This window comes from Oryzias latipes, chromosome 12 (assembly GCF_002234675.1).
Source record: "Oryzias latipes chromosome 12, ASM223467v1".
In the NCBI taxonomy this organism is placed as follows: domain Eukaryota; kingdom Metazoa; phylum Chordata; class Actinopteri; order Beloniformes; family Adrianichthyidae; genus Oryzias; species Oryzias latipes.
The window spans coordinates 2,163,407-2,177,093 of NC_019870.2; the positions used below are offsets into that span (position 1 = coordinate 2,163,407).

The 13,687-nt window shown below is 45.5% G+C and overlaps 1 protein-coding gene across 2 annotated transcripts in view; it reads left to right on the plus strand.

The window, feature by feature from the left end:
- Positions 1–3,287: 3,287 nt before the first annotated feature.
- The window catches only part of myo18b (myosin XVIIIB), a 39,188-nt gene continuing 28,788 nt past the window's right edge, over positions 3,288–13,687 (plus strand). For both annotated transcript variants that reach the window (XM_023960435.1, XM_023960436.1), the window contains exons 1-13: positions 3,288–3,414; positions 3,535–3,670; positions 4,663–4,793; positions 7,081–7,224; positions 7,636–8,013; positions 8,557–8,620; positions 9,043–9,155; positions 9,916–10,083; positions 10,150–10,360; positions 10,432–10,574; positions 10,650–10,750; positions 12,250–12,313; positions 13,241–13,385. In XM_023960435.1, the coding sequence (XP_023816203.1) occupies positions 4,755–4,793; positions 7,081–7,224; positions 7,636–8,013; positions 8,557–8,620; positions 9,043–9,155; positions 9,916–10,083; positions 10,150–10,360; positions 10,432–10,574; positions 10,650–10,750; positions 12,250–12,313; positions 13,241–13,385 (1,570 nt within the window). In that variant the 5' untranslated portion in view covers positions 3,288–3,414; positions 3,535–3,670; positions 4,663–4,754. The remainder of the gene's footprint in view (positions 3,415–3,534; positions 3,671–4,662; positions 4,794–7,080; positions 7,225–7,635; positions 8,014–8,556; positions 8,621–9,042; positions 9,156–9,915; positions 10,084–10,149; positions 10,361–10,431; positions 10,575–10,649; positions 10,751–12,249; positions 12,314–13,240; positions 13,386–13,687) is intronic.

Here is a 13,687-nt window from a genome sequence, read left to right on the forward strand (position 1 = left end):
TTGGAGCGAGCCGGCGGCGCTCGCCGTAGAGGATCCATCGCCGACGTCTTTGTCACGCCACAAACACGGATACTACTGCTTTGGGTTTTTGAGATGAAGCTCACGATGGCGCTGATGTTTGATCGACTATGTTATTCCGTGATGACCACAGCGTTTCTTTGATTTGGACGGTTTTGTTGCGGACGCCGGTGGGACGTCACGTGTCGGGCTGCTCGTACAAACTGTTCATGAATAAAATCCTTTTTCCGTGTCGCCTTCTGTCTGCGGTCATTGTCTGCTGCGGGGGGGCGGGGCTTTCTAATCACGTGATCAGAAAAATCTGTTTTTCTTACTAAATTTGCAGGAGTTGGAGGTTGGGGGCGGAGCTCCAGACTGATGATTTCTCATTGGTTGAGGTCTACGGTCATCTTTAATGAGCTGCGTGACATCATCGATTATTTTGTTTTTGTTTTTTATCATCAATTCTTTTTCCACTTCCGTGGTCGTCTTCGCAGTGGAGGTTATAAATGGCGATCAGAACATCCCGCCAAAATAAAACAGCCAATAGAAGATGACTTCCTCTGCAGTTTGTTTTCTTATTTTTACATTTTAAAATGTGTTTTTTCTCTGGAAGGTGGATCAAAAAATGACCCTGTGGTCGCTCAATTTTAAATCGAGTCTAGGAACCGCCCCCAAACTTCAATGATGTAGAGAAACCTGGGGGCGGGGCTTAAGTGTATGGTTTTCTTTGGACAGTTGGACTATGATGAGAGGACGATTCAGAAAATTCCTACTTTTATTTTGGGGGATTTTTTTTGTAGGCTGTGCTGGAGAGACTCCATTTAATCTGCTTTGGTGTTTCCGCAACACAAAGGGTCAAGTTCTATTCCTGTGATTGGTCAGAGTGTAAAGGGGCGGAGTTTTAAAGGAGGAGAAGACCCCTCTAGATCTGTCCCACAGTTGGAACCGTTTTTAAAGTCACCATGGCAACGGGTTTAGCTTATTTTTCAGTAAATTGAGACGTACGGATCAGTTTCTGAGCACTTGAACGCAGCACAAGCTCAACGCCAAACGGCTTCAGTTTGATTCACCTGAGAAAATCAGTTCACCACGTGACCACCAGGTGGCGCCAAACACAAGTCAGGTCAAACTCCATCCATTTAATTCGAATCTTTCTGGGGGGTTTTGTGGAAAGTTTGACTTTTGGTGTCCGGCCAAGGAATCTCCTTTAGAGCCAAAAGGTCGGTTTTCCGCCAGCAACAGGTCATGTGACCACATGCGTCCGAATACATCTGTTAAAATGAGAAGAAAAAGCAGGTTTTCCTTATGGATGTACTGAAGACCACCGAAACTTCCAGATTTTCTCCAGAGGATCCGAGGTTTTCTGCAGCGTTGGCGCTGCGCTGGAGGGAGGAGCCACAGAGGCGGGATTTGTGTGAGCGTTGACTGGATTTTTACAGCTCAAGTAATGAACTTAGACTATTGATCTCTGGTTTTATAAAACAGAAATGTGAAACCCTGAAGAATTCAGCTCAAAACCGGATTTATTTTTTTAATGAAATCTGAATTATAACGTTGAAAGTGTTTGACAATTTCCTGGGAAATTTCTAAAAGATATTAAAAAAAAGAACTTCTCCGCATTAGATTTATTTTTTAAAATGAGGATTAAAAATGTTTGTTTTCCAAAAAAAAAGCGGGATTTCCTGGACAACGTTGCATAAATAATCGTTTTCCATGTTTGGTTTGTGTTTCAGGAGAATTCCACAGAAATAAATGAAACGGTTTAAAGGTGTAAACGCTCTACACGTGTTTTAGAAAAACTCCTTTTGATCAGGAGCTACAAATGATGCGACGATGCAGCGGGACGTCCTGTTCCTCTGTGGTCCACAGGAGCTGCTGAGGAAGAGGAGGAGCTTCACCGTCCGTTCACCTCCGCCTGCATCCAGAGGTAACCCAGGATGTGATGGAGGGAAGACGGACGCTTTGAAAAGTTTTGACACTGAATTGATTTGATTCTGATCGGAAAACCTTTTTCAGCCGGAGGGAAAATGAAAACGTCGAACAAAAGGTAAGAAAAGAAAATATCGGAGGATGTTTTTGTCGTCTTACGTGGAGAAAAAAAATCACAGAAATGCTGCTCACACTCAAAAAAACAAACAAAAAAAAACATGACTGACATATGGAAAAGAAAAAACCAGCCTTGAACCGTCCAACCAATCCAAACAAAGATGCTAAAGCTCCAGTCTGAGGGACGAGGGTCACAGGAGAGGAAACCACAGTGACACGGACGTCCCAATCTGCTGATTACCTGGATCAGGTGTGTTCAAAAAACCAAAACAGAACACGAGGCCCCCCAGGCCTGGAGCCTGACTAAGAAAAGTCCTGAAAGGTTAAAGGTGAATCAGCACAAAAAAAACAAACAACAGAAAACCGTAGAGTTAGTTAACTGAAAAAGTTAAGAAAATGTTCTTTATCATGAAACTAACTTTATGGATTGTTGTGGTGACCTTTGACCTGTCAGGACTATTCACTGCTTGATAAAGAACACATTTGGTCTCCAAACACCGGGATCGAGGAGCAGCAAAGCTATTTCTGTTCTCTGTACGTCACATGAAAGGAGGACAAATATGAGACCTTCTAGAAAAATCCAAATTCCATCGAATGTCTGAAGAAAAAGAAAAGACAATTTAATGTCCAACAGAACAAAAGCTGAAACGTGTCTTTAATCCATTAAATGTGTGTGTGTGTGTGTGTGTGGGGGGGGGGGGGGGGGTCAAGAGCCCCCATCCATGTAGACTGATGAGGAGGAGGAGGAGGAGTTGCTCTAGTTGCTCTACTTGTTTTTTCCTCTTTCCTCCTTTACTTTATAAACCTGTTATCTTTTTGACTTTAAGCCTTTACATTTCTGGGGGGAATCGAACCTTTGCCGGTGAGACGCGCCGTCTCCGTGTCGGCATTTAAAGGACCGAAAGGAGGTTTCCTTCGCAACAAAAGAAGCTCAGATCTAAGAAACTCCAGCCGGATTTTGCACGTGCTCGTCAACCCACCGAGGCTCCTCCCCCTTCCTCAGCTGCAGCTGTCAATCAAAGGGACAGCTGACGCGCTGCCGGCAGGTCTGCGCATGTGCAGTTGTGTGGGGAGCAGACCCCCCCCCTCCTTCAGAGTTTTTCCAAACTTTGATCCATAAAACTTTCAGACATTAAAACTGAGTTTATGATCCTTTTCTCTGAAACGGATTCATCCAGATTAATCCAGATTACAGACGTGATCCCGGTTGTTCAGACGTCTGCAGGTTCTCTCCCACAGTTCTCCAAACAGGGTCGTGCGCCCCCCCCCCAGATATTTTTAGAGGGTCTGTGCTGCTTATCTGCATGAGGGTCTATTTCTGCCTGCAGGCCCATGAGAGTCGACCGTCGTCCTGCCGGACTCTGTCGGGTAAAAAAACTCTCCTTCATTGATCTGATCCTTTAGTTTCAGTGTCTTCTGTGGTCAGTCAGGTTCTGGGGGGGTCAGAGCGGTCCGAGGTCAGGTTCTGGTTGGGTCTGTTTCACCCAGGATCCCATTTGGAACTGAAAGAGCCGAGCCGAAGCTCCAGTGTGTGGCTTCGGTCCTGAAGTGGGCCCTGAGAGTCCAGGAGATCCAGAGGAACCAGAACCCCGCGGATCCAGAACCGACCTGGAAGCGCCTGAAGGTGAAGTTCTGCTTTGATCCGAGCGGTTCTGAACTTCAGAGGCAGAAAAACAACCCAAATGTTCCGAACGTTTTATCTGCGGCGTTTCGATGAAGACGGAGGAAAGAAAAGTTCTTTAGAAAGGAAACGTTTCCAGTCTGGAGGTCATTTCTGACCGTCTGATCTTTAATGTGGGAGAAAGTCAAACAAGGAAGGAAGAAACTGAGTTTAAACACAGAAGCTGCCAGGAAAAGCCAAAGCTGGGGAGGAAACTAACTGAGGGTAGAAAAGAGAAAAATACATTTTAACATTATACTGGAAATGGAATTAAAAAACACAAAAACAAGATTTGCAAAACTCTAAATATATTTCAATAATATGGATAGAAATGAGGCCTAAAGTGGTTACAGTTACATACATTTGCTTCCAAGGTTGTTGGTGGGTTTTTCCAGGCTGGAATCGTCTCTGGAGCTAAAGGTTTGCTAACGTTTTTAAAGGATTTGGAGTTTTTCCATTTTCCTTCAAACAGCAGAAAACTGATGGATGGAAATAATGGAACAGGTGAGATTTGGATGAGACTCAGGTGAGTCATCTGTCTGTGCTGTTGTGGTGGAGCGTCCGACCCCGGACATGAACCACGGCCTGACAGAGTTTCTCCAGAACTGTTGAAGCTGTGAGATCATCTCCAAGCAGCTTGACGACCGCAGACGGTGACGGTCCACAGGACGGAAGACGAACCACAGAACCCAGAAGAACCTCTGAAGGCCAAAGAGGCTGAGAAAAGAAGACTGTGAAACACGGAGGAGGCTCGCTTATGGTCTGGGCTGCTTCAATCATTCTGGGGCCAGATGTTCCGCCTGGTGTCAGCTTTAACGCTGAAATGGATCATCAGAGTGAATGGAGAGGACGACTGCAGTGACCTTTGACCTGCACCTCCTGAGGAAGCTGTCAAAAGTCAGAACGAGCTGCTCTCAAACCGCCTCCTCACCTTTACCTGCCCCTTTCTTTGTTAGGTTTCCTCCCTGCAACCCCCGCCCCCACCAGCTGACAGACCCCCCCTCCCCTCACGACCACCACAACCTCAACCCCCACCTTGACTGCAACCATGGCGCTGTCTTCACGCTTGAAGCTGTGGGAGCAGAAGGGAGGTGGCGAGCGGCCGTGTGTGATGTCATCGAGCGTCCATCTGGACGGATGAGTCATCTCCCCGTTAGGACGTATGGGGTCAAACCGGGATCGGCTTCACGCTAACTGTAAATTCAAAAAAACATGACTAAAACAGTTTTTATCTCAAAGGTAAACTTGAATTGAAACATAGAAAATTAAGAAAACAATTACAATTAGAACTTTTTTAAAGTGTAAAATCTGATCAGCTGATCCTGATTTGACCCCATAAGGATCAAACCTCAAAACAAATCACATTTCGTTTGAACTTTTTCAATGGTAAAACATTTTCACAAGTGCCTAATTTATAAAAAAAATATACTTTAGTGCCAACGTTTTCTATTACACAAACACTTAGTTTCTCGTAGATCAAAAAAAAAAGTTTCATTTGCCCAAACACCGTTTTTTTCTGAGTATAAGAAATGTCCGGTGCGACTCGTATGTGATTTTCGAAAAAGAAAGGAAAAAGCCACAGCCACTAGAGGGCACTGTAGGCGTGTCGATGAGTGTATCAGTATATGTTACTGACAGCAACGCAGAAGAAGCGCCGCTCAGTCTGACACCGACTCAGTCTGACGCCGACTCAGCAGAATTGTTAAAGAAAAAAACAAGCAAGAATTGAACGGATTTAGTGATTTAAAGGGAAATGAACGTTTGACTTGTTAGCATTTTCTTTATGTTCTTTATTGTTAATATTTAGCACTAATATAGTAGATCCTTCTATGTTTTATAAGGCTAAACACAGTTACGTTAGTGAAATATTGATTAGTATTGAATGGAATAGATAACAATAGACTGTTCTTGTTACCGTATATAATTTTTTCTTCTTTGTTGCATATTTTGTGGTTGCTGCGACTTATACACTGAATTCATTTAGAATCCGAAAAATACAGTGCTTAATAAACAAAACTAGACGACTTATAACCTCCATAACGGACAGTTTATCCAAAATTCTGATGGTTAACATTTTTGTATGCTAATACGGTCATCCCTATTTTCTCGCAGAAGTTACAGGCTGTGTCCAATTTCCCACCCCAACCCCTTTAGTGCACTATATAGTGCACTATATTGCGCGTTCACCATTAAGTAGTGCTGTCTGAATCCACAATTCCAAAATCCAGGGCCCTAGAAATTTCCCAGAAGTCTCTGTGAAAAACCAGTCTGCATCAACGCTCACTAGGTTGGCGACTATAGACCATTGTGCAGGAACAATTTTTACCAAAAAATGTATTTAAGTGCTATTTTTTTAATAAACCAACGTTTTTATCTTCAGAAGACGGTGGACTCATAAATAATTGTTGCAAAACGCTCATATTAATTGCATTCTAACTTTTTGGAATAGATGACTTAATATGTGCTTTTTTTAAAAAAAAGAAAGAAGTAGTGAGCGTGGCGGCCGCATTGCTTCTAAAACTCAGTGCACTACATAGTGCATATACTATATCGTTTTTTTTAGTACTTAGAGGTTAGGGCGGGGATTCAGACACAACCGCAGTCTAAACTTAAAAATAGCCTTTGGACTAATTCTGGCGCATCAATGCTGTTAATCTGCGCTGTTCCCATTAGATAATAAATAAATAATACAAAGAAATAAAGAAACATTTCTAATCTGATCCAAAATTTTATTGAATTTACAAACAGCAGGTCGAATTGTTTTTTAAACAGAATTTGGCATAAACTCTAAAAAGTGCTTTCATAACAATATTGCTCAATGAAAATAGTTCAAAGTCATTTTCTGTATTTGTTGTTGTTTTTTTGATAAACAAATCAAACAAAAACAAAATCCTGACCCAAAAATCGAGGTTTGAGCTGAATCCGGGGGAAACTGAATGAATGGTTGCATCCTTGAAGCTAGCATGTGGAGCTAAGCCGTAGCATGTGGAGCTAAGCCTTAGCATGTGGAGCTAAGCGTTGGTATGTGAGCCTAAGCGTTAGCATGTGGAGTTAAGCATTAGCATGTGGGGCTAAGCGTTAGCGTGTGGAGCAAAGTGTTAGCGTGTTTAGCTAAGCATTAGCGTTTGGGGCTAAGCGTTAGCATGTGGAGCTAATCGTTGGCATTTGGAGCGAAGTGTTAGCTTGTGGAGTAAAGGTAAAGGTAAGGTAAATCCTTCAAATATCACCTGTAGCTGTTTTTTAACTTGACTTCTGCTCGTTTTTTCCTTCATGAAGTTTGACTTTTGGGATTCTCTAACCAACAGAAGGAGTTCTATGCTTGCGCCTGTGAAATTCTGCCTGCTTTTTTTCATGTTTTATTTATTAAAAAACAGATTCAGCAGGAGAAGAAGCCGGTGACCACGTCCGTCCCGCCCCCGCCCCTGTCGGTCCTGCCGGGCGGCCTCCTCAAACAGCTCGTCCGGGATTCAGAGAAGGAGACCAAACACAAAGAGCCCGAGGTCAAAGAGGAGAAACCTGTGAGTGCTGCCCCCCCCCCAAGATGAACACATTTGACTTCTGCTTTATTTGAATGTAAATAAAGAGACATGAGCTGAAGTTTACCCAACAGCTCTTCTAACGTGGAAGTTACATTTCATTCCACCATATCACTATACTTCCACCTAAAAATGAACTTTTCTTAGGTGGAAAGTTCCAATCAATTTCTGAAGTATTATCGTAACTAGGTCTGATGTATAAATAAGGGGGTTGATGCTGATGCCTGGCTAACCTTTGTGTCAAAGCTGATGGTGTCTTAGATAAGAAAAATGGCTCAATTCTGGAAACGTTTGGTAATACCCCCCCCCCCCCCCCATCTAAAGACTCTCTGCCAAACCTCCACGTGAGTAAGAGCTGATTTGCTGTGGCGACCCCCTTCCTTTCTGTTTCAGCCGCAGAAACTGAGCGACAACCTGGTGCAACAGTTCCTCGCCCCAGATCAGACCCCCCCCATCCTGGAGGCAGAGATGGCCCTGCGCGCCGAGAAACTCGTCAACGACGGCAAGCAGAGGAGGTGCGGCTCGGCCCAGCCGGATGGCCGGTCGTCCTCCGAGCGCCGCATCCTGACCCCCGACTCCGACTGGAAACCGGGAAGCAGGCAGGCGGGAACCCCAGAGCAGGAGGTGAAGAAAGACAGGAAGACGCCGCAGGCGGAGCAGAAGAAAGAGAGGATGGAGGAGGTGAAGAAGAAGAAGGAGGTGGTGGAGCAGAGGCAGGAGCCAGAGGGAAGGCAGGCAGATGAGACCGTCACAGAAACCAGCAGGAAGGAGGTGAGTGTGACCCGCTGACTGGATCTGACACCTGGACTGAGTCGGTGTTACGCCTCACTTCCGGCTCCAACTGAACGAAGTCAGCTCAGTGGCCATTATTTTCACGCTAAGGACACCGCCATGTTGGAGCCAGACGTCGTCAGTAGGCGTTTCTATGGCGACCACTCAGGAGTGAGCTTGTCGGAAGGCCACACCCCTACCCTACACGAAATCTGTCCAACGTTCTGGACGTGGGGGCCAACTGGCTCCACCTACTTTTATTGAGGTTTCTCATTGGTCAGTTTATAACTTGAACTAGAGAAAAAATATCTTGAAAACAAAAATAGGATCATCAAGAAGGCGGTCACAGAGCCAGAACGGTTCTTCTGACGAAGTATCAGCAGGACTGTTTGGCTTCTTGGAGCCATTTCCTGTTTGGAACACACCTCAGTCCAGTTCCCACATACAGTCATGGTCTAACCTGTTTTTTTCAGCGAGGGTCTCCTCACAAACCCGCCTCAGCAGAACCTGCAGGATGTTTCTGGCGTTCTTTATCTCCAACAGGTGAAGGACGTTTGGTACGAAGCTGGAACCGTTTGGTTCGTCCACAAGGACGGTTTCACCCGAGGTGAGCTCCAAACGGACACCAGAGTCTTCCTCAGAGGAAACCAGTGTCAAACCAAATCCTGAAGAACTGAAAACAGGATTGTCCTCGTGTGTGTTATGCTTTAGGATGGAAATGTGTGGTTCATTGGTTTAATATAACATTTATTCTCACTTTTCTACTTTATTTAAACAAGTTTTTGAGCTTTTTTCACTTGAAAGAAAAAAAAAATGATGAAAAAAGGCAGATTTCTTTCTAGTGAGGCCTAAAAATTTAACAGAAAACATCTGAATGAATCAAAATAGTCAAAATTATTTGTTAGTTATCTTACAGACACATTCAAATTATAAATGAGGTTCATAATATTAAGAAGCAAAACCTCAGAAGTGTTTTCTAATGAATAACTACAATAATTCAAATACGTCTCTGTGTCTCCGTCTTTTCAGCCACTCAGCTGAAGCCGGATGAAGGCACCCCCGACCTGCCGGAGGGCCGGGTGAGGGTCCGCCTGGAGACGGACGGCTCGCTGCACGACGTGGCCGAGCTGGAGGTGGAGAAGGTAAACCCGAAAACCAGCACCGCTGGAAAAATCAACTCATTAGACGGGAAAAATGTCAAAACGAGTTGAAAAAAGGATTTTTCTAGTGAGACGTTAAAAAACTGTTTTAGTGAGATTTCTGCAAATAAGTTCTTCTGTAAACAATCATATTCTATTGCTCTGATAATTGGAAACATTCTGTCTTAAAGTAGGCGAGTTTGGTAAAAAATGTGTTAAATCTGAGAGTTTTAAGGACGACGACCGTTTCTCTAACTCGTTTTGTTAGAGATTTTGCATAAAATAAGAGCAGTTTGTGATGAAGTGACTCAACAAGATGTTCCTGATTTAATGTCTTAAAAGACGTCTTTACATCTTAAAGATGAGTCACTAATAACCCTCCAAGCAGAGAGTTATGGAAAAATCATCACATTTAAATTTAATATGACATTTAAATGTAAACTTCTGTGCTTCAGAGCACGATTTCCTTGCTGACTCAGCAGTTTATCAGCAGTTCATCTTTAGCTTTCATGAATTTTTCTGTGTTTATCTAGTTTTTTTTTGTCCTTCCTCAAACAAAAAGCCAAATTTTGGAGGAAAATGAAGAAGTTCTCTGCTCTACCAACCAAACAGGCCAATCTTTGGTAACCTGGCAGTGGTGAACACTCTGGGTTGAGGTCCAGACCCCCCCCCCCACACACACACACATCTGGAGCCTCAGAGATCTGAGCTTCCCGTCGTGCGACGAAGGTCGTCTGCATCTTCTGCTCCTCTTCCTCCGCAGTGTAACCCCGCGGAGCTCGACCTGTGCGAGGATCTGAGTGACCTCCAGTGCGTGAACGAGAGCGGCGTCCTGCACACCCTGACCAGCCGGGCCAAGGCCAACATGCCGCTCACGCGCGCCGGACCCAACCTGGTCAACCTCTGGCCCCCGATCCAGAGCCACAGCAAGGTGACGTCAGACCCCCGCCGGGCCTGAAGACCCAAACGTCTGCTTGATGACGGTTTCCTGTTTCAGACTCCAAAGCTACGGCGCGGGGAGTCGGCGTGGGACGCGCCCCCCGCCCTGGCGGCTTTGGTCCGGCGGCTGTACATCTCCATGGTTGGCACCAGGAGGGATCACTGCGTGTGCGCGCTGGGACGCAGCGGGACAGGAAAGACCGCGGCGTGCCAAGCCTTCACGCTCGCGCTCCTCAAACAGGCCGGGACGGCGGCCGGGAGCTTCAGCGGTGAGTCCCTCCCCCAAACCCAGCGGTCGCACGGCGGCCTCTGCTGACGGCCCGGTGTTCTCCGCCCCCAGCCGAGCGCGTCCAGGCCATGTTCACCGTCCTGCGCTCCTTCGGCTGCGTCAGCTCGCAGCAGAGCGACGCCTCCTCCCGCTTCGCCACGGTCTTCTCTCTGGACTTCAACCACGCGGGACAGGCCGCGGCGGGACACCTGCAGGCACGCGCCGCGCACCTTCCCGTCGGTCCGATGCCGAGGCGCGCACAGTCACTGTTTCTGCTTCTTCTACCACAGACCATGATGTTGGACAAATGGAAGGTGTGTCGGAAAACTCCAGGCGAGAGCAACTTCCTGGTTTTCAGCCAGATGCTGGCGGGTCTGAGCACAGAGATGAGGTAGAGTCCAGACCTTCCACCCTCCTCTTCCTCTACCTGCACAGTTTCATGTCTTTCTGTCTGTGGTTGTGATCTGTCCGTGAAGGAATCCCATGTTTCTTCAGTAAATCAAACCAAAATAGAAGTTCTTCAGATCTGTGAGGACGTCACCTGGATTCCTTCATTATGATGCTGTTTCTCGTCATAAAGTCATAAAACCTGTGTCGTTTTCTAGGACGCAGTTTCTGCAGAGCGGGAATGAATTGCACAGAGCATCCCCGCCCCCACTTGCCCTCACCGTAGCTGAGAGCTCTCTGTTTACATGCTCTAGTATTCATGCTCACAGCTCCTGCCTAACATGTCAGAGCTGTCCAGCCGTCCAGTTCTGATCCTGATTCCGGCTGATTCAGACGCTCATGGATTTAAAATGAAGAAGTCTGAAAATAATCATTCATGCTTTTATTTGTTCTCGTTTAGATTTCTGGAACTCTCTCTTTTGACTTTTTTTGACCAAACGTTCCCTAAATCGTCTTCGGCTCGTCCAAAACGCGTCAAAAGGCTTTGAAGCGGATCCGGTAACCGGACACGCATCGCTCCTCTGCTGCCTGCTTTACATTGGTTGCCTGTTAAATTTCCAATTGATTTTAAAAGTTTACCTTTGACTTTGCATGGGCAACCCCCGGCGTGCATCTCTGACCTTTGACCTTTGAACCCCGTCGGCCCGGTCCTTGAGGTCTTCCAACCAAAAACCCAGCTTTAGGACCAGAAGAGGGCTCCCCTTTCAAGCCGCCCCTCCTCGTCTTTGGATCTTCCTGCCGTTGTCGCTGCGTTTTGGTTTATTTGATGTCGTCTTTTGGTGAATTCTTTCTGTGGAAGCTGCTCTAGAAGTAGTTCCTCTATTCTATCTATTTGTCTGCAAGTGGATGTGTCAGAATGGAGCTTCCGCCGTATTTTCTGCGTCGCAAATAACATCTTTTTCAAACAGCATTTTTTCATCTGCTCCTGTTTCACAGTGATTTGAGTACAGAAATACTCATAAATGCACATTTTCAGCTACATTTTCTTTACATATGTCCTCCCTCATCATGAAAAAGGCTAGAAGAGCTGATTAAAAACACCAAAAACACTTTTTTTCATCTTTAAGTTAAAATATTATTGTCCAAAATTCCAACTATCGTCCATTTGACTAATTTATTGACCCAATCGCTGAGCTGAAGCCAAGCTTTCTTCATCTTTTAGATCCTCATCTTTTAGGTTGATGCTCTGGTCCACCTGAGGACCTTCTGCATCTTTCTATCCAGAGAAACTCCTCCATTTGTTCCAGTTATGCCAATTCAGACTTTCATCCCAACCCAAACACTGTCCTTTTTTGGTTCTTAACTCCTGCATGAAGTGACTGAGACCGTATGGATGTTGGGGTTAGCTGCTTTCGGTTCCTGATCATCTATCTACAGAGGTACATGACCATCGTGCTCTGGCCTTTTGGAGCTCCAGTCTGAAGTGAAAATGTTCCTCTGCAGGACAGAGCTGCAGCTGCACCAACTGCCCGGATCCAACTCCTTTGGGATTGTTCATCCCACCAAGGTACGGTGACGGCGTGTGCTTTTTGTGTGCTCACAGGTGAGTCGTGCACCTGCACCTCCACATGGAACCGAAGGCTTATGTGTGTTTTGTTAAAAACTCATTTTTCAAACACAAGCCATAAACGTTCACCACTTTCCCTTAAGCTCCAATAATGTTGGTGTTTTTTTAGTGTCACAGGATTTTTTTGCGACAAAGTCTCGACTTTTCTTTGTGTGAAGCAGCAGGACGGTCGGGTAGAGTTGGGTTGACCCCTGAATGATGGTGCAGCTTCACTTGGTTTCTTCTACATAGGACCAAACCAAACAGCTGTGAAACCTAATATTTCCTTATAAAAGAAAAAAGAACAACAGTGTGTCCCTCTAGGCATGTCCAAAGTCCGGCCTGTGTGTCAGATGTGACCCTCGTTCAAATTTCTACCCTTCCTGCGGGCTCCTGTCATATAATCAATATTATGTGGTCCTCAGCTCTGTCTAAGAACTATCATTTCTTGATTGTGATCGGCTAAATTACGGGAAAAGCTGTTGTAAACATGCGGCAACAACCTGTGACTACCGGTACTTGACCTTTGAAGCCTGAAGGGTTAAACGGGAAGAAAAAAAATAAAGAATTTGTGGAAAGAAGGAGCATTAAAAAAAAAGGTGACAACATAGACGACTAAGCAACCAGAAACCAAAAAGCTCAGAGGACGGCCGAGGAAACAGGCTTGGCAGAATCAGCGGGGAACCAAAACCCTTTCAAACCTGGTGGGACTGTGACAGAGGAACATCACAAGAACCAAGGAAACGTCTCAGCATGAAAAATCAGTGTCATCAGCATAGAAGTGGACTTTCATGTTGTTTCCTGATAACGTCACAAGCAAACGTGGAGTCGTTTGGAGCCGGGAGTGGAGCCCTGGTGTTCACCGCAGCCCTGTCTGTCTGCTCCCAGGTTGAGGAGAAACAACGAGCGTCCGTCGGTTTCACAAAGCTGCTGGTTGCCATGGAAACGCTGGGCTTCTCCCCCAGTGAACAGAAAGCCATCTGGCATGTTCTGGCTGGGATCTACCATCTGGGAGCTGCCGGGGCTTGTAAAGGTGAGCCACCGATCAACAGATCTGCTGAAAATGGAAATGGGAAATGGAATTCTGGGGAAAGCAGGCTGGTCCATTTTAACTTAGTTACATGCTAAGGGGGGGTGTGGCCTCCAGGGGGCGCCACAAAACCAATAAAAATAATCAGCACTGTCAGATCAGAGCTAAAAGTTATCATTGATTTAACTTAAAAGAAGGAATAATACTAGAAATGATCAATAAGTATATTAGGATGTCTAGAGGGTCAAAAAGTCCAGATCACTGGGAAGAAAAAGAATAAAAGACAGGAAGACATGAAAAAGACA